The sequence below is a fragment of the Adiantum capillus-veneris genome, chromosome 2 (assembly GCF_014529385.1).
Source record: "Adiantum capillus-veneris isolate H3 chromosome 2, ASM1452938v2, whole genome shotgun sequence".
Lineage (NCBI taxonomy): Eukaryota > Viridiplantae > Streptophyta > Polypodiopsida > Polypodiales > Pteridaceae > Adiantum > Adiantum capillus-veneris.
Genome location: NC_140932.1, coordinates 164,877,681 through 164,895,939, shown reverse-complemented (window position 1 = coordinate 164,895,939; position 18,259 = coordinate 164,877,681). Strand labels below are relative to the sequence as shown.

Below are 18,259 nucleotides of genomic sequence, written 5' to 3'. Positions count from 1 at the left end.
CCAGAAAAGAAAGAAAAGGATGCACGAACCAAGCTTAGCTAACTACATCAAAGAAGGGAAGTGCTTTGGATGCGGGGAAACTGGGCATATCTCCGCGAAGTGCCCTAAAAAGGCACCGAAAGAACAGAACGACATGACAGTATTCTGCTGTATGACTTCATGAAATGGAGTTCCCAAATATGAAACTGATTTGTTCTTGACTTGTTTTTAAGTGCAAGAACTGACAGACGAAATGACTACAGCATTTTGGTCTGAATGATCTCGAATAGACATGGTTGCAATAGGGGTTAGTCAAATCGGGCATCTATTAGGTCCTGAGTGGATCTAGATACGATTGCTAACTACATTGCCGATAAATCATGGTATAAGATCCGAATGAATGTTGAATGTAATTTGTCCTGTGATGTCTTGTGATGTCCTATGATGTCGTATGATGTGACTGTCAATTAGTACATGTGCTAGATGTGTGTTCCTAGTGCGTCGGTACTAACAGTCAGTGTCTACTAAGACAACTTATGGCTTCTGTCTGTTTTGCAGGCATAATCGAGGGCGATTACAATGCTTTCAAGAGGGGGGTATATCACAACTTGGTGACATGGCTGCCCATACACACACCCTCTGGCAAGAAATGGTGACGTGGCTGGCCTTACAATAGGCAGTAGAGCAACAGAATACTCCCTGGCTGGCTGGCTGCAGAAAACCTGAAAAACACGCTGTAGTGTTGACGTGGCATGCTGTGCGATAGTTTCCGCAAATCGCGGGCAGGCTATACGGAAATTGCTGACGTGGAAGCAGCGTACGAAGATTGGATAGCTTTTGGCTACGCAACTTTTGGTTACTTTATTCTACGCAAGAGAAATGAGAGGGGGAGAGAGAGACCTCTTTTGCTTTATTTTACCAATAAGCCTTGTGAGAGAATATCCTTTACTTTTAAAAGCTTGCAATTCTCAGCTTTTGGGGCTCTGCTTTTAGCATCCCTTGTAATCTTTAAATATGTGGGCAGGGCCTCACAACTCAGAGCATCTGGACGTAGAGTCTGCGTGTGAGCGCTTGCCTACACTCTTATACTTTGAACACAGATTAATACAAAAAGAAATACCGAAAGGGGCGCCAGTCTTTGGGGCCAATATCTCTAGGCACAGAACTCCGCCGGGCCAGTGTCGAATCAATTGTGAACTGTGAACTGTTTTGAAGTGATTGTTTGTGGTGTCGTGGTAGATTCTCGACTTGGAGTGTCCAAGTCTGTTACAGATTCTCTCCCTAAGTCCATGTAGATGCTCCTGTGTAAGCAAGTGATCTGACGTGTCGAGGTCAAGTGGTAAGTGTATCTACCAAAGATGGTGGTGTCTTCTCTGGGAATGTTGGAATCCCATATGCCATGAGCATGGTCATATCTCGTGTGAACTCCTTTGATGAGTGCATAGGTGTGTCCATAGCAAACCACAAGTCACCACCCCCTCTGGAGTACGCAACCGTCGAATGGTGGCTTGGATGAATGGATCTCCCAAGGATCGTACGCCTGTAGATGATCAAGCCGATGTTGAAGATACCGTGTACTGCAGCAGTCACTGAGAGATCGCACGGACCACCATCGAATGGTGTTGTGGCAAGAGGTAACTTCATCCTCTGTGAAAACACAAGCCATGTGGCTGCTGTCCACCCAAAAGCGTAACTGTGAGGTGATGAAAACGCTATTGTCCAACGATTTTTAGCGTGCTCGTATGCTCTCGGCGGGGTCCGGAGCAGTGCAAGGGTCTGAGGAGGGTAGGGAATCAATGTAGCAACCCCGGGTGGGCTGGAAACAGAGAAAACAGCAGGTGTATCTGGCTGAAATCTGTAGCAGATGAAGAGGATTGTTTCCGGCAAGGCACCAGATGCCGAGCTGTGTAGGAATAGCAAGATCCAATGGGCAAGGCCCAGCGCTGCCCCCCACTTCTAAAAACGCTGACCTGCTGTCCAGAAAACGCTGGCAATTCAGCCCCAAAAACGCAGGTGCTGCTGTCCAGGAAAAACCGCAGACCTGCTGGCTGAAAACGCATGTAAGGTGCAACGGATGTGAATGTTGAACTTTGCTCAAGATGAGTGCTCTGAATTGTGCTCAAGGTTCCTTTTACTTACGGAAGGGAGAGCCTTTTCCTTTAGTGAGAGAGTGCAAGTGGTCACAAACAAAGTGGATAAACACTGTGAATGAAGGTGCTAAGACTGAGAGATAGAGAGAAAGAATACGACACCAGAAAAGTTGTCAAACCCTCCTCCAAAGGCCCCACTCTCTATGGCGAGAGCGGTCTACTATTAATTGCATTGGACTTGCAGACGACGATGAGGACGACGACAAGAAGGGCTGAAATCTGAAAACACTAATGGGGCTGAAATCTGCAAATCTTTTATCTGCTGAATTCTGACTCTATGTCAATGACGACGACGATGCAGACGACGCACTGAAAACACAGATGCTGAAATCTGCGTTTTCCGGGCTGAATCTGCAAACTTTGGCTATGCGGCGAGGATCTATTGCGGGAAGGTAAGATCTAGTTCGGGAGTTGTTATGTTGTGTCTAAATGCTAAAAACTGAAAACGCTGATGCTTCTAGTTGTTCTGTTGCGGCGAATCTGCAAAACGCTCGGCTGTTCTGCTGATCCAAAAGGGTCTACTGCAAGGGGGATCTGCAGTGTCTGTTGTCACTAGGCTGTTGCAAATGCAAAACGCTAGCTGATCTGCAATGCAAATGAAAACGCTGGCTCTTGGTCTTTGGTCCTTGGCTGAAAACGCTAACTTACCCGCCAGGAGGGGGGTCTTGCTGAGAAGGTGCTCTGTTGGATGTCAGGTCCCTGCTGCCTCTTCTGCCAGAAAGTGCTAGCGCTAGGTTTTCTTATATACTTGCTGAGTAAAATTGCCCTACCCAGTTTCCCAACAAAAGTCACTTAATAATAATAAGTGAAAAATGGCTAAAATAGGGAAAATAGATCTGTGCACTGTAAAAATGCTTCTGATGGGTTCTGATGATCATGTTGTGTGCAACCAGAGGATATGCATCTACTCTAAGTGCCTGGACATGCACGGTCTGCGAACAGACTCACAAAAGTGCTAGAACACTTCCTATTCTAGGCTGACTAAACTGAATTGAACCCTTGTCATGAAGTAACTTGTCCACGTACACATAAGGTTAGATGTGCACGTGACATCCCGTCCTTCTCAAAGTGAGATACTGGTACCGAGCTGTATGGCGTCGAGGAAGATCGCCAACAGCGTCTGGAATCCTGGAAAGGACTCTTCGCCGGCCCACTCTGATGCGTGGGTCGTGCGATACTTGAACTTCATAAAGGTCTGCAACGCTTGCTTCTTTGGGCCGCGCCGAAAGCGACACAAAGTCATCTATGGCTCCTTCAATGCTTCAACTTCGTCTATAGTCATGCGTGTACCTTCTTCAAGAATCTCCAAGGATAAAAATTCCTGAAACCACTTCCAACACAAAAACATGAACATACCCATTCCATGTAAAGTGACTGGAAAAATTCTAGTCTACCTAAAAGACTGTGCATGCAATGTAGATAAACATAGAGACAGAGTGTCAAACCATTCACCAAAAACACGCAAACACTGGGGCCGAATCTTGACTTTCTAATCTAAATCAATCAACTGTGGCAGATCATAATGGAAATGCCGATACTTGATGCTCAATTCTTCTTGTGCTTTTTTGGATATTGTGTCGTGCCAAGGAAGAGACATGGAATGTGAATTCCTTGGCTGCAAACATTTCATCGTTTCATGAGTGATCTGCATACATCCGTGCTCATTCATGATTGAATCATGTTCATCGTACAATATGTCATGCCTATGAAAAGGGATCACATAAGGGCGGTGACTAAAATACAGGAAAGCATCACGAATGAACACTCAAACAATGCGTACTGACTAATTATGCGCACACATAATATTTCCTATGGGGGTTTATTGGACCTCGACTCGAAAGCCAAGATCGGTTCTTCGTGATCTATCGAATCTGCAATGAGGTTAGCTTCACTAGAAAACGTATCAACTAAACCATCATCCTTGTGAACAATCACATCTTTATCATGCAAATCATCATACTCGTGAATAATCACATCTTGATTATGCAAATCATCATGCTCGTGAATAATCACATCTTGATCATGCAAATCATCATGCTTATCATTATCATGCAAATCATGTGTGTCGTGCTTTGTGAAAGACAAGACTGAGAGAGTCTCCTTCTCCCGATTCTTTTCAATCTGCGCCTGCACATTAGAAAATAGTAGGACCAACTGTTGCATGCGTTGGGCGCTCTGCGCTTCACGCTCTTTGTCACAAACTGCTGACGTATCAAAACCCTAAAGAATGGAGCCAACTTGCAGATGCTGGCCGAGGGGCCTAAACCCTAAGAGAACAAGTAACAAAAGAAGTCCTATCAACTTATGGGGACCCCGTCCGATGGGACCCCAGTGACATAAAGGAAGTAAAATAAAGCAAGACCCACATACACACACGCAAAACTGATGACGAGGCAGTTGTACGGCAGATTTTCGAAAATTGCAGCGACATGATGACGTGGCAGGCTGTATGGATTTCCGCATTTTGCGTTGGCTGATGACATGGTAGGTTGTACGGATTCCGTGATTTACGTTGGCAGCTTTTTGGCTTTGCTTTTGGACCAGATGCTTTTGAGTTTGAAGGCTTTTCACTGTAATTGCTTTTTAGGCCAAGGACCTTTAAATATGAGGTTAGGGCTCATTCTCTGGCATGCTTCCTGGAGAAGGTGCAGAGTTTGGAGTACCGGCTTGTACTATGTTGATGAAATATAAAGAAATATCGAAAGGGGCACCAAGGTTTGGGGCCAATACTCTCTAGGGTGGAATTCCGCCACTCCATGTCACGTGCCGTCTCTCTCTTTCAGTTCAGTTGTTATTGAAGTGCTAAAAGTCTATACAGTCTGTTCTTTTCTATTGGCACGTGGTGCCCGTCTTGTGACACTCTTCGCGCTCGCGATCCAATTCAGCTTTTATTTCTTTGTGCTCGCGATCCATTTCTGCTTTTCTTTCTTCGGCACCAAGCGTACTTGCTCGCACTCACGCTCTATGGTTGCCATTCTTTCTTTGTATTCACGATCCAAGTCGGCCATTCTTTCTTTGGCCGCCAAGCGTGCTTGCTCGCGCTCACGCTCAAAGTCGGTCTTTCTTTCTGCTTTCTTTCTGCGCGCTCACGCTCCAAGACAGCGCGTTGCGCTTCTTGTTGTAACTTCATATCCATCATCGTCTTGACCAAAGCCTCCACAGGATTTGGTGCAATCCTTGGCGTAGATAGGGAAGGGGGAGGGTCAGAAAAACCTCCTGATGGGGAAAATCCTTCTTCGCCACTTTCATGCTCATCACCTCCACGCGAAGTATCCATTCCGCTTCAGGTAATGACCATACACTGAAGTCTTGGGTTCTTAAGTTCACAAGGAACTTGGGTTCTTGTGGGTCTTGGGTTCTTGGGTTCTTGAGTCTTGAGGTTCTTCTTTAGCATGCAATCTATGTTAGAGAAGGATCTTCTCTTACCCAAGCTCTTCTCTTTCCCGCGGGCGCACCCCTTTGCAGCCTTGCACTCACACCAAGGTTGCTTTTTCCCACCTCACGTCGATTGGCCGGCCGCTAAGTGCATGGTCCGCTCTCAATGAGTGAAAAGAGAAACAAGGGAAGCCTAGACAAGCCCTTCTTTCTTGGGTTTCCTGTCACTCTTCAAAAACACGATTAGGAATCGACACGCCCAAGAGGACATGGGTTACGTGCGACCACAACAAGTAAAAAAAATTATTGTGGTTCTTTCCTTGAGTGATACAGAACACTGCCAAAGCTCTGATACCAATGTAAGGTGCAGCAGATGTGAATGTTGAACTTTGCTCAAGATGAGTGCTCCAAATTGTGCTCAAGGTTCCTTTTCCTTACGGAAGGGAGAGCCTTCCATTCCTTTAGTGAGAGACTGCAAGTGGTCACAAAACAAAGTGGATAAACACTGTGAATGAAGGTGCTCAGACTGAGAGATAGAGAGAGAAGAATACGACACCAGAAAAGTTGTCAAACCCTCCTCCGAAGCCCCACTTCTATGGCGAGAGCGGTCTACTATTAATTGCACAAATCTCTACAATGCTTTGGACTTGCCGATGATGTCGACAACGATGAGAACGACAACGAGACAGGATAAAATCTGAAAATGCTAATAGCTGAAATCTGCAAATCTTTTATCTGCTCAATTCTGTAACAGACTTGGACACTCCAAGTCAAGAATCAACCGCAGCAGCACCAAATAACCACTTCAAAACAATTCACAGATCACAATAGATTTGCACTGGCCCGGCGGAGTTCCGTGCCTAGAGATATTGGCCCCAAAGACTGGCGCCCCTTTCGGTATTTCTTTTTATATTAATCAATCATCAAAGTACAAGAGAGCGGTTAGGGTTTCACTCTCAGACTCTGCGTCCAGATGCCCTGAGAAGTGAAGCCCTCTCCACATAATTTAAAGGTTACAAGGGATGCCCAAAAGCAGAGCCCCAAAAGCTTTTAAAATAAAAAGCATAAGAGTTCAAAAGCTCTTCTCTCTCAAGTTCTCCTTTTCTTTGTTTTAAAAAAAAGCATTCTCTTCAAAAGCAAAATTCGCGTCGCTCATCATTCAAAAAAAAAAAAAAAAATCAACCTCCGCGATTTCCAGAAATTAGGGTTTTTGGCAAAAATTAGGGTTTGCAAGAATTTTAGGGTTTTTGTTGTCCGTAGCCACGTCATCACTTTATGACATACCCCCCTCTTGAAAGCATTGTAATCGACCGCGATTACGCCTGCAAAACCTACAAAAGCCATAAACAGTCTTAGCAGACACTGACTGTTAGTACCTACGTACTAGGAACACACATCTAGCACATGTACAAAATCGACAGTCACACCAGACATCACAGGACATCACATGACATTCAACATTCATTCGGATCTTAGACCTACAAAAATTAGGGTTTGCAAGAATTTTAGGGTTTCTGTTGTCCGTAGCCATGTCATCACTTTGTGACATACCCCCCTCTTGAAAGCATTGTAATCGACCGCGATTACGCCTGCAAAACCTACAAAAGCCATAAACAGTCTTAGCAGACACTGACTGTTAGTACCTACATACTAGGAACACACATCTAGCACATGTACAAAATCGACAGTCACACCAGACATCACATGACATTCAACATTCATTCGGATCTTAGACCATGATTTATCGGCAATGTAGCTAGCAATCACATCTAGGTCCAATCGGGACCTCATCGATGTCCAATTGACTAACCCCTATTGCAACCATGTCTATTCGAGATCAATCAGACCAAAATGCTGCAGTCATTTCGTCTATCAGTTCCTGCACTCACAAGAAGTCAAGAACAATCAGTATCATAATCAAGAATTCCATTTCATAAAGTCATCCAGCAGAATACTGTCAGCTCTCAGTATCCCTGAAGGTCAAAGAGACATCAGTGACTTTAGTATCAAAATCAAGGCATCTGTTGACAAAGGAGTGGAGTGACTCCTCTCTTGTGCATCCCACTGCACCAGATCTCCGGCCAAGCTAAATTATGGGTTCCATTTGGAGTAGACTAAGCTAAACCAAAAGCATCGAGGTAAAGTTTCACAATCTGAGGAGTATCTGCTAGGTCCTCCTCCCTCCATCCACTTCGCATCAAATGCAGGAAAGTTCTTGAACTTAACCAAGAACCGCCTTCGGACTTTACCTTTCTTCGTATCGTTATGTGCCAAAATCTGTTCAGGAACAAGGATCTCCTCGTTTTCTTCCACTTCGGGTTGCTCATCAGGCTCCCCATCATCAGGCACATCACCCTTAACAGGTTTCAAGAGACTCACATGCAATGCATTGTGAATCCTCCAAGTATCTGGCAGTTTCAATCGGAAAGAGACATCATTTATCTTTTCAGTAATCTGGAAAGGTCCGTAGTATCGCATACTAAGCTTTGGAAAAAGCCTCTCCTTTCCCTTTTTCTTTCGTAGGCGTGCCTTCTCAAAAGTAAGAGCACCCAATCATCCTCCTTCAATTTCAAGTCGCGACGATGGAGATCCGCTGCCTTTTTCTGTTGTTCTTGAGACTCCTGCAAAGTCTCGCAAACCTTGGCAACAGCCGTATCCAAATCTCGCGAATATTCATCCGCTTCAAATATCTAATCTTTCGTGCTCAAGAAGGATGGAACCTTCGCAGCACTTTCAACAATCTCACATGGCGTCTTCCCCGTCGAAGAGTGTATCGTGTTATTGTAGGCAAATTCCACCAAAGGTAAGTTCTTTTCCCATTGAGTCTTCTGATCCGAGATACAAGACTTCAATAAATCTAAAATCACTGAATTGGCAATCTCAGATTGCCCGTCAGTCTGCAAGTGGAACGATGACGAGAACTGCAACAGCGTGCCAATGTTCTCCCAAATTGCCTTCAAAAACAAACTCATAAATCTGGGGTCTCTGTCGGACACAATCGTCTCAGACGTGCCATGTAATCGAAAAATCATCGTGATCTTTCTATGTTCTCGGGAGATCAAAAATGAAATCCATTGCAATACTTTCCCAGGGGTGGGTGGGTATGGGTAAAGGTTGTAACAATCCCTGTCCCTTATGCCTGTCAAACTTGACCTTCTAGCATACCAAGCAACTGCGCACAAACTCTTCCACATCCTTTTTGAGTCTCGGCCCAAAGAAGTATTTCTCTACCCCCTTCATGGTGGTAGCAATGCCGCAGTGACCCGTAAAAGGTGGACAGTGGCATTCAATCATAACCTTATCCCTCAGCGGCTGTGTAACGCACAACATAGTCTTTTTCATCAAGTAGCCTTCCCGAAGTAAGTATCCAGCTACTGTCTCCCCATCCCGTATCCGTGTGAAAATATCTGCAAAATCTGTATCTGTGGCATACTGATCGACCATATCCTCGAAGCTCCTATGATGTATCGCGGAAACAGCCAAAACCAACGGTTTCTAAGACAAAGCATCTGCCACCACATTCTTCTGTCCCTGCACATGGACAATCTGGAAGTGAAACTGTGACAAGATGTTCACCCACCGCATCTGCTTTTCCGAAAGCTGCTTCTGTGACAAGAAGTAGCGCAAACTCTGATGGTCTGTAAAGACAACGAAATCCGCTCCGAGTAGGTAATGCCGCCACTGAGTAAGAGCATGGATAACTGCCAAAAGCTCTTTCTCATAAATCTGTGCTGTCATCTCCGGCCTAGAGAACAAACGGCTCTCGTAAGCTATGACATGGCCTTCTTGCATCAAGACCACACCCAGACTACGACCACAAGCATCACAATATACTTCAAATGACTTCTGCAAGTCCGGCAAAGTCAAAATAGGTCCCGTAGTCAATTTCTCTTTCAATGTCCGAAAGGCAGTCACCTTGTGGGTCCCCACGAAAAAGGTACTCCTTTTTGTGTCAAGGTATGCAAAGAGGAAGCAACCTCTGCAAACTTTCGTATGAACCGCCTGTAGTACGAACACAGTCCCAAGAAGCTTCTAACTTCATGGACATTCCTCAAATCGAGCCAATCACGAATAGTCTCTATCTTGGCCGGGCCCATTTGCACTCCTGCTGCTGACACAAAGTGTCCCAAAAAATGTATCTTTGGTAGGAAAATTTCACTTTTCTTTGCATTAATCACTAACGTGTGATCTCGTAATGCGTGAAAGACCTGAAGCAGATGATCTGTGTGTTCTGCCTCATTCTTGGAGAAAACAATGATGTCGTCAAAGAAAGTGCCAACAAATAGCCTGTACTCTCGAAAAATCCTATCCATCATCCGGTTAAATGTCGCAGGAGCATTGGTTAAGCCAAAAGGCATCACCAAAAACTCAAACAACCCAAAAGTTGTCCGAAAAGCTGTCTTGTAGACGTCTCCCGGCGCTATTCTGATCTGATGATATCCACTCTTCAAGTTAATCCTGCTAAAGCACGAGGATCCTTGTAACCTGTCGAGTATATCATCGATCCTAGGAATCGAAAATCTGTTCTTGATGGTGATTTTGTTGAGAGCTCTATAATCGATGCACATTCTCCAAGATCCGTCTTTCTTCAAAACCAACAACACTGGAGAGCAATACAGTGAAGTACTAGGCTGGACAAGACCCTTTTCCAAGAGGTCTTTCACTGGGTTCATAATCTTTTCATTCTGTACTCGGCTCACACGATAAGGTGGCCGGTTCGGTGACGTGCTTCCAGGTATCAGATCAATGGTTTGATCTTCATGCCCTTTGAAAAGCAATCGGCATGAGTGTGGAGAAAAATCTTGGCGTTCTTTTGAACAGGTCAAAACATATTCAACCTTTATCCAGCGTTCAGTTCTCTCCCAAAAGAATGAGTAAGAAACTGAAGTTCATCAAGTACAATCTCTAAGCCCTTCATTTATCAAAGTCGCTTTCTCGGCCCGGTAGTCAACCACGGTGTAGTTCTTGTGGTACCAAGGGATCCTAAGTAGAACGTCACTCGCGTGCCCTGAACACCCCTGTCATTGCAAACAAAGTTTGCCAATGCTCGGTGTAATGGCAACATCCCATCCGGGTACTACCTGTGCCTGTGGCGTCAGTCTGTCGGGCGTAATTCCAAATCGAGCCACCAATTCCAAGTGAAAAGAAGTTGGCCTTGGCTCCTTCAAAAGAGCTTCCTGATCCTTCACTTTGCCCCAAAAGCGGCAAAGTTTGTACTTTCATTCATTAGATTTGGTGCAGGTCCCACGCCATGTGATACCAATTCCGCTTTTCTATCTGCCTTTTCTGCCACCTTCCTCAGCTGCTCTCGAACTCTCAGGCCTGTCGTCGTCTTTATCATTCTGTTCTTTCTGTGCCTTATTAGGGCACTTCGCGGAGATATGTCCCTGTTCCCCGCATCCAAAGCACTTCCCCTCTCTGATGAAGCGAGCTCTCTCCTCAGGAGTAAGCTTGGGTCATGCATCATTTTTCTCTTGGTTGCTCTTTTTTCTTTCTACTTTCATTCCCAGAAGTCTATTCGGCTCGTTGTGTCATGGCCTCATGTGTGGGGTAGGTCAGACTGCCAGAGTGAATGGCAAAGCCCCGCTTCGCATGACTCATCAACTCCTTAATAGAAGCTGACTTCTGTTCCAAGCAGTGATCTCGGATCTCTGTAGGTAAACCCAAGGTAAGCCGCTCAATCTGTTCTCTGAACGAGATCTTCTTGAATGAAGAGGCGGGTAGAAAAGAGCTCCAGAATCTTTCACAGTAAGCATTGATTGTATCTTTCTTGATCATCCGAAGATGGTTCCAAGCAGCTCGTACATCTCGTTCATATTCTTGCGTCAACCAAGAAGAAATAAAAAGCTTCTTAAATTTCAGCCATTTAACTGGCGCACTCTTGTTAAAAGAAGCGTGGACCACCAAGTACGAGCATTCCCCTTAAGGTAAGAGGTAGCTCTCCGAATCTTGGAGTGCTCTGAATAGCGTCCTCCCGCGAAAGCGATGTCAAACTGCTGTATAAAAGACAAAGCCTTCGAAGCATCTAAGTATCCTGAAAAAGTATCAAACTTGATCGAGTGGCCACCTTCCTTAAACTCTTGGACTTTCTTGCTTTTATCTTCGAGAAAGTCATACTGGTTAGCTTTGTAAAAAAAATTCTTCTTGTTCGCATAAAAGTTTCCATGATCAGAATCTGAGCTGTCTGTAGACGAGTCCTCAGTAAAACTGTCAGTCTCTGGGCGAGATGTAGCCTTCTTCTTGCCCTTTCCGAAGCTTTGTTTCTTGCTTCGCTTTTTACCTTTTCTGTCTTCTTCGCTCGAATCCGAGGAGCTAGAAGAACTATCAGAAGAAGAAGAAGAAGAACTCGGTACTCCTTCAAATAGAACACGCTTCTTCTGTTTCTTTGCCTTGTCAAAAGTCGACTGACGACCCAAATAACATGGAAAGTCAATGCTTTTCTTCAGCTTTTTGTCGTGCTTTTTGGCTTTCTTGTGCGCGCCAAAAAGCTGAGCAATCCGTGCATCAACCACGTTCTCCAGCTCCTTCTCCGTATATTTTCTTGGAGGCAGAAGGTTTCTTGAGAGCGGGTTTCGGGAGTGGTGTTGTGGTTCTTTCCCACTCCATCTGTACCTCTTCCAAAGAGGTCTGGTTCATATATTTTGCCATCTTCGGGTCCTTGGCAAAATTGAGCATCATCTTTGTTGCATCGCCGATCAACTGGCGACGCTCCATCTCTCGCCGCTCCGCCCAAGTAGGCCAAGGCAGGCCATACTCTGTCTGAATCTTCGTTGTGATCCCAGCCCGCATCTCCAGATGCAGAGGGAGTCGACTGATCATTGCCTGAAGCCACAGGTGCCGCGGAAAAGAAAAAATCGGGGATCAGATTTCCCGTAGAAGAGAAATCGGCCGTGCTCTGATACCACTGTAACAGACTTGGACACTCCAAGTCAAGAATCAACCGCGATAGCACCAAATAACCATTTCAAAACAATTCACATATCACAATAAATTTGCACTGGCCCGGCAGAGATTGCAGGGCCGCCAGCATGTCATGCGCCATGGGGTGTAGATTGCATCACGAAGCAGCAATCCAGCCAGCGTTGCATGTGCCAAGGGGGTGCGATCACGAAGGGACACGCCGTCGCGAAGGGGTGCGAACACGAAGGGGCGTGCCGTCGCGAAGGGGTGCGAGCTCGAAGGGGCAGCCTGCTGAATATGTGGCTATTTGCACAAAGAGGTGCAAGCAAAAGCCAAAGGGTGCATCCCACGAAAGGGCAATAGCAGGACCACCAACATCACCTTCACGGGTACGCGCACGCGCGCACACACATCTGTGTTCTGTTTTCTGTTTACAGAATTGAGAAATAAGGTCTAGGTTACCTCATATGCTCGTATGCACATGCATACCACCTTTCTTCTGCTTCCATGCAACTCCGGGAAGGGGGGGAGAGGGTAGCGGCGAGGGTGAGAGGCTCACAACCTTCGGGTCCCGGGAAAAATTTGCTCTGATACCACTGTAAGGATTCTAGTCGCTAATCCTTAATTAAGTACTTAAACTCATGATTAAGACTTAAGAAACTGAAACTGAACTCAAAACAAGACTTAGAAGACTCTGTGTTTGATTGATTGATGACTTGTTGAAAACTGAGTACAATAGGCTCCTTATATAGGAGACGAAGAGACATAAATGAAAAGACATGTCTCTTAGTGAAGAGACATGACTTTAGACGTAAAGACACATCCTTTCGGCGAAGAGCTGCAACAATTGGGCGAAGAGTCGCACCCGTAGAGCGAAGGGGTGTGACCAGTCGTCGAAGGAGTGTGGCTTTTGACGAAGAGGCACGTCTTTTGGGCGAAGGGGTGTGACCATCCAAGCGTAGGGATTCTGCTTGGCATGGCACTTCGCGTATCTACAACTAAGAGTAGATGTATTGCTGTTAACATAGTCACAATCGTGACATGTCTGTTGTCTCTAGGATGTTGCAAATGCAAAACCCTAGCTGATCTGCGATGCAAATGAAAACGTTCGCTCTTGGTCTTTGGTCCTTGGGTGAAAACGCTAAGTTATCCGGGGGGGGGGGGGGGGGTTCTCTTGCTGAGAAGGTGCTCTGTTGGATGTCACGTCTCTGCTGCCTCTTCTACCAGAAAGTGCTAGCGCTAGGTTTTCTTACATACTTGCTGAGTCAGATTGCCCTACCTAGTTTCCCAACAAAAGTCACGTAATAATAACAAGTGAAAATTGCTAAAATAGGGAAAATTGGTCTGTGCACTGTAAAAATGCTCCTGATGGGTTCTAATGATCATGTTGTGTGCAACTAGAGGATATGCATCTACTCTAAGTGCCTGGGCATACACGGTCTGCGAACAGACTCACAAAAGTGCCAGAACACTTCCTATTCTAGGCTGATTGACCTGAACAAAACCCTTGTCATGAATCTCTCTCTCTCTCTCTCTCTCTCTCTCTCTCTCTCTCTCTCTCTCTCTCTCTCTCTCTCTCTCTCTCTCTCTCTGAGAGTTCAACTCTCCTCGTCGGCTAGATCTTTAAGGTCTCCTTGGGATAGTTTCCTACGACGTTAAAACTCTCTTCTTCTCGGGTGTGGGTGTGTGTGTGTGTGTGTTAATAAAAAGAGGAAAATGGTATAACCTTTCTATCACCCAAGTGTGGTAGATTGGTTATGCCATTTCCCTCTTGAATAACAGGTCTTGAGTTCAACTCTCCTCGTCGGCTAGATCTTTAAGGTCTCTTGGAATAGTTTCCTACGATGTTAAAACTCTCCTCTTCTTCTTCTTCTTCTTCTTCTTCTCCTCTCCCTCTCTCTCTCTCTCTCTCTCTCTCTCTCTCTCTCTCTCTCTCTCTCTCTCTCTCTCTCTCTCTCTCTCTCTCTCTCTCTCTCTCTCTCTCTCTCTCTCTCTCTATGCTGTCGTGGCAGACTATACGGATTTCGTTGGCAGCTTTTTGGCATTGCTTTTGGACCAGAAGCTTTTGAGTTTGAAGGCTTTTCATGTTAAACTGCTTTTGGGGCCTAGGGCCTTTAAATATGAGGCTAGGGCTAATTCTATGGCATGCTTCCTGGAGAAGGTGCAGAGTCTGAAGTATCGGCTTGTACTGTGTTGATGCAATATAAAGAAATACCGAAAGGGCGCCAAAGTTTGGGGCCAATACTCTCTGGGGTGGAATTCTGCCACTCCGTGTCGCGTGTCGTCTCTCTCTCAGTTCAATTGTTATTTGAGTGGTAAAAGTCTGTTCAATCTGTTCTTTTCTATTGGCACGTGGTGCCCGTCTTGTGACAAGAAATATGAGGGCGCTCGGACAAGGTGGGCGACCGGCCCCAAACTCGGGCGGTCGGACCAGGTACAACCTAGACTATGGGTGGCCAGCCCGCAGACATACTAGCCGTACATGTATGCCCTAGACTTGAGTGAAGCAACAGAGTGGTGTAAGTCTAACAAGGTTTCCCCGTCTAGATCTAGTGAGTGAGGGCTTCTTTGCAGCTATTCCCGGCCTTGTGAGACTTTTCCAAATTCTACGCATGTCGAGGGATTATCCAGATTTTGTCCAAGTTGGCCATTTGTAGGCCTTTGAGTTGGACGCCCTGTTGTATGCCCTATTTCCTCATAATTCCATAGTTTTGGGTCATGGGTATTTGCAAGTGTCGGGCATTTTGGAGCCCAAGCGGGGTACCCTCATTTTGGCAACACAAAACCCTACAGCTCTCTAGTGTAGTAGAGTTGCCCTGCAAGGCTTGTCCGATCTCTCTACATCTTCTATCTCAAGTAATTTTTCTTTATCTTCTCTCCCTTTCACGTGTTTCTTTGTCACTACACCTTCCATTGCAGGCTGACATTGGACCTACCACGTCAACTTTGGATCACCGCTTCCAATCGAACTTAAACTGGACTCATCCTCTTCCTCTTTTGATCCATAGGGTCAAGCCACATCACTCAGTTGTTTGACATGCCTCCCCTTAAGAGGAGTAATTTCATCTAGAAAACAAATTCAATTCTTGAGCGAACGCTGATGTTATACAGAAATGCCAATGACCATCCCCTCACAACAATACACTCGCTATACTAGAGTTTAGGAGGACTTGAAGGCCATCTTCTGGTTTCCCATCTAGATCTAGTGAGTGAGGGCTTCTTTGTGCCTGTGCCTAACCTTCTGAGGCTTTTACAATTCTAGACATGTGGGGGGATTTTGTCCCTTGTTGGCTTTTGTGTTGGGCGCCCTATTTTTTGCACTCTCTCTCTTCATTTGGAGTTGGGTTGGGCATTTTCTGTGACCCCCTATATAGGGGAGGGGGGGTGCCCTCGTTTTGGCAATAGAGCCTTGTATCTCTCGCGATAGCAAAGTTGCCCCCGCAAGACTGTCCACTCTCTATCCATTTTCTCTCTCTAGCGTCTCTCTCTACCATGCTCCCGTGTCACCACACCTTTCGCTGCACTTTTGACATTTCTATGGGTGGGCTCTCACTCTAGAACGCCAAGACTTGAGGAAAGTTTGCAAATGTAAGGATCACAAGTTGGGCTAAAGCTTTATATTAAGGAAAACCATGAAATTGCTAGCTTTTAAAATAAAACTTAACCAACAAGCGTTCTATTCTCTTGACAATTATGTTGTAATTGTTGTTAATTATGCTTTTAAGCGTTCTCAACTCACAGCTTTCCCATTGAAGTGTGAGCTAGGCACAATACACTCAATTGCACAATGGATAGAGATCATGCTCGATAGGAGGTGATAGAAGATAAAATGACCATAAACTATAGCATATAATATATCGCGTATGTATATGTTTGTGTGCCCATGTATGTGCATGAACACGCGTCTTGGTGTTTATCCATACAAACCTCTACTAAACAAAGCATCCACCTCAAAAGAGGATGCCACTCCCAAATTCATCTCAATCATCCACAAGAATACATAACCATCGGCAGTAAAGACAACCTAACCATGCATCTTTGTCTACATAACACAACACTCACCATCCTTCTTAGCTTCTTGGCATTGTTCCGAACCATGCTGACGTATGACATCCAAGCACTCAAGCTCCTCATTATCCCCAAAATTAAAAAGAACGACTGCTCCATAACTGAAGACCACAATATAGCGCGTAGAGCTCCATGTGGTCATCCCTTGCATATCCTGGTGTCAAGCAAAAGATTAACCAGTTAATTTTTATGAAAAACGATTTGGCGCTGATGCTAACCATAGGGAAAGCAAAACACACACAAATTTGCCAGTGGCCGGAGGACATCCTGGAGGTCGATCCTTCCATTTCAAGATTAGATGATTACGAGATGCAATTGTTCCAAGAAACTGCTCATCTTGCAAACTTTTCAAGTTTATTCTGTATAAAAGCCCAAAAAAAGAAGTGCATAAGTTTTTGTATCCATAACCATCATCCTGCTACAAGAACCTGCTCAACCTATACTTTCTCTTTGCTTGACATTGTTCAGAAATCTTCTCCTCGTGATGGACCCAAAAACGAAAACTCCTTAATCATGGCTCTAGTGGTCATTGGGAGTTTTGGTGCAACTTCTGAGACAAAACATGATAGTTTTCCTACATTGTCATGGCATATCGAAACTACTCGGATGATAATTTTCCACTCTCGTGTAACTTCTACCACACCACCTCATAATCCCAAAAAGTTTAATGCCCTGTGAAACACATGTAGACATTGTATCATGAAGCTGTCTAAAAGTAATTTTGCTAACATTAGACCTTGGACCATGCAATTCACATTGTCCACTTGTAGTGTAAGGTCTAATGCAGGGAAACACACTTTTAGACAGCCCAATGATACAATGTATGGGTAAACTCATTTTGAAATGAACCTAAGAGCACTTTGCAGTAGTTGTTTCACTCTGCAGATATGATCTTCTGATTTGACTTTGAGTGAATGGCCACGTTGCATTGCTTTCACTGGTCTTATAGTTTTAGCACAACTCTATGAGATGGAATGGAGCAGGCATACCTCCGAGAGATGAAATAAGCTTTCACAGGGATGTAGATGTCGGTAGGTTCACCAAAAGGGGCTGGCGGTGGTAATGAGCTAGGTTCCTCGGGAATCATATAAGCCTCTTGATCCTGCACAGGGTTCGAGTTTGAGGAGGGTAAAAGCATGGCTTGAGGGGAAGCAGAAGACAAAGTTGGAAGAAACTGTTGCTTTTTCTGCTGCTCGGTTTCCCATCTCAAAGAGTCTCTCTCGCAACCAGGGTCATCTCTTCCAGGAAGATCATCCTCTGCAAAAGATGATGAAGACGAAAACCTGGAGCCCCTCAAGCTGAGAGAAGAGAGCTGGTTGCTGAGAGAACGGCAATCCTTAATAGCCTGCGCAATAAAGCAGCGAGTGCGGCAGACTGCATTTGCTTTTCGCTCGAGGTCGCAATGCACTGCAGCTGAAGCTTCAAACCCAGTTGAGTAGCGGGGCTCGCTTCTGACAGAACGAAGAAGCACAGTGCAGAGTCGATGGCGAGCAGCCATCAAACTGGGTGCACAAAATCAGACGTTGGCAGTCGCCATAGGTTTGCTTCGACGAGGGACGAGAATGGAGGGTTGTGTCTCTCTAGGCTCTATTGAGTAGGGCCCTCCAATCATTTTAAATGGAAAAATGAATTGGGTCTAGCCTCTAGAAATTGGTCTATACTATGTGTAAGGCCCCTGTCAGACTGGGACACCCGTCCCACTCTGATTTTCGGAGGGTTCGCAACTTCGCTGTCACACACAAATTTTAACAAAAGAGAAGCCCTGAGCGCACAGCGAATGGGGGTAG

The 18,259-nt window shown here is 45.3% G+C and overlaps 1 protein-coding gene across 1 annotated transcript in view; it reads right to left on the bottom strand.

Moving 5' to 3' along the window:
* LOC147463993 (protein RETARDED ROOT GROWTH, mitochondrial-like) overlaps nucleotides 1-18,057 on the bottom strand; it is a 29,433-nt gene extending 11,376 nt beyond the window's left edge. The window contains exons 1-3 of the mRNA XM_086492300.1: nucleotides 17,462-18,057; nucleotides 16,714-16,831; nucleotides 16,467-16,626 (exon numbers count right to left, since the gene is read on the bottom strand). Of these exons, the coding sequence (XP_086348426.1) occupies nucleotides 16,467-16,626; nucleotides 16,714-16,831; nucleotides 17,462-17,970 (787 nt within the window). The 5' untranslated portion in view covers nucleotides 17,971-18,057. The remainder of the gene's footprint in view (nucleotides 1-16,466; nucleotides 16,627-16,713; nucleotides 16,832-17,461) is intronic.
* Nucleotides 18,058-18,259: the final 202 nt, after the last annotated feature.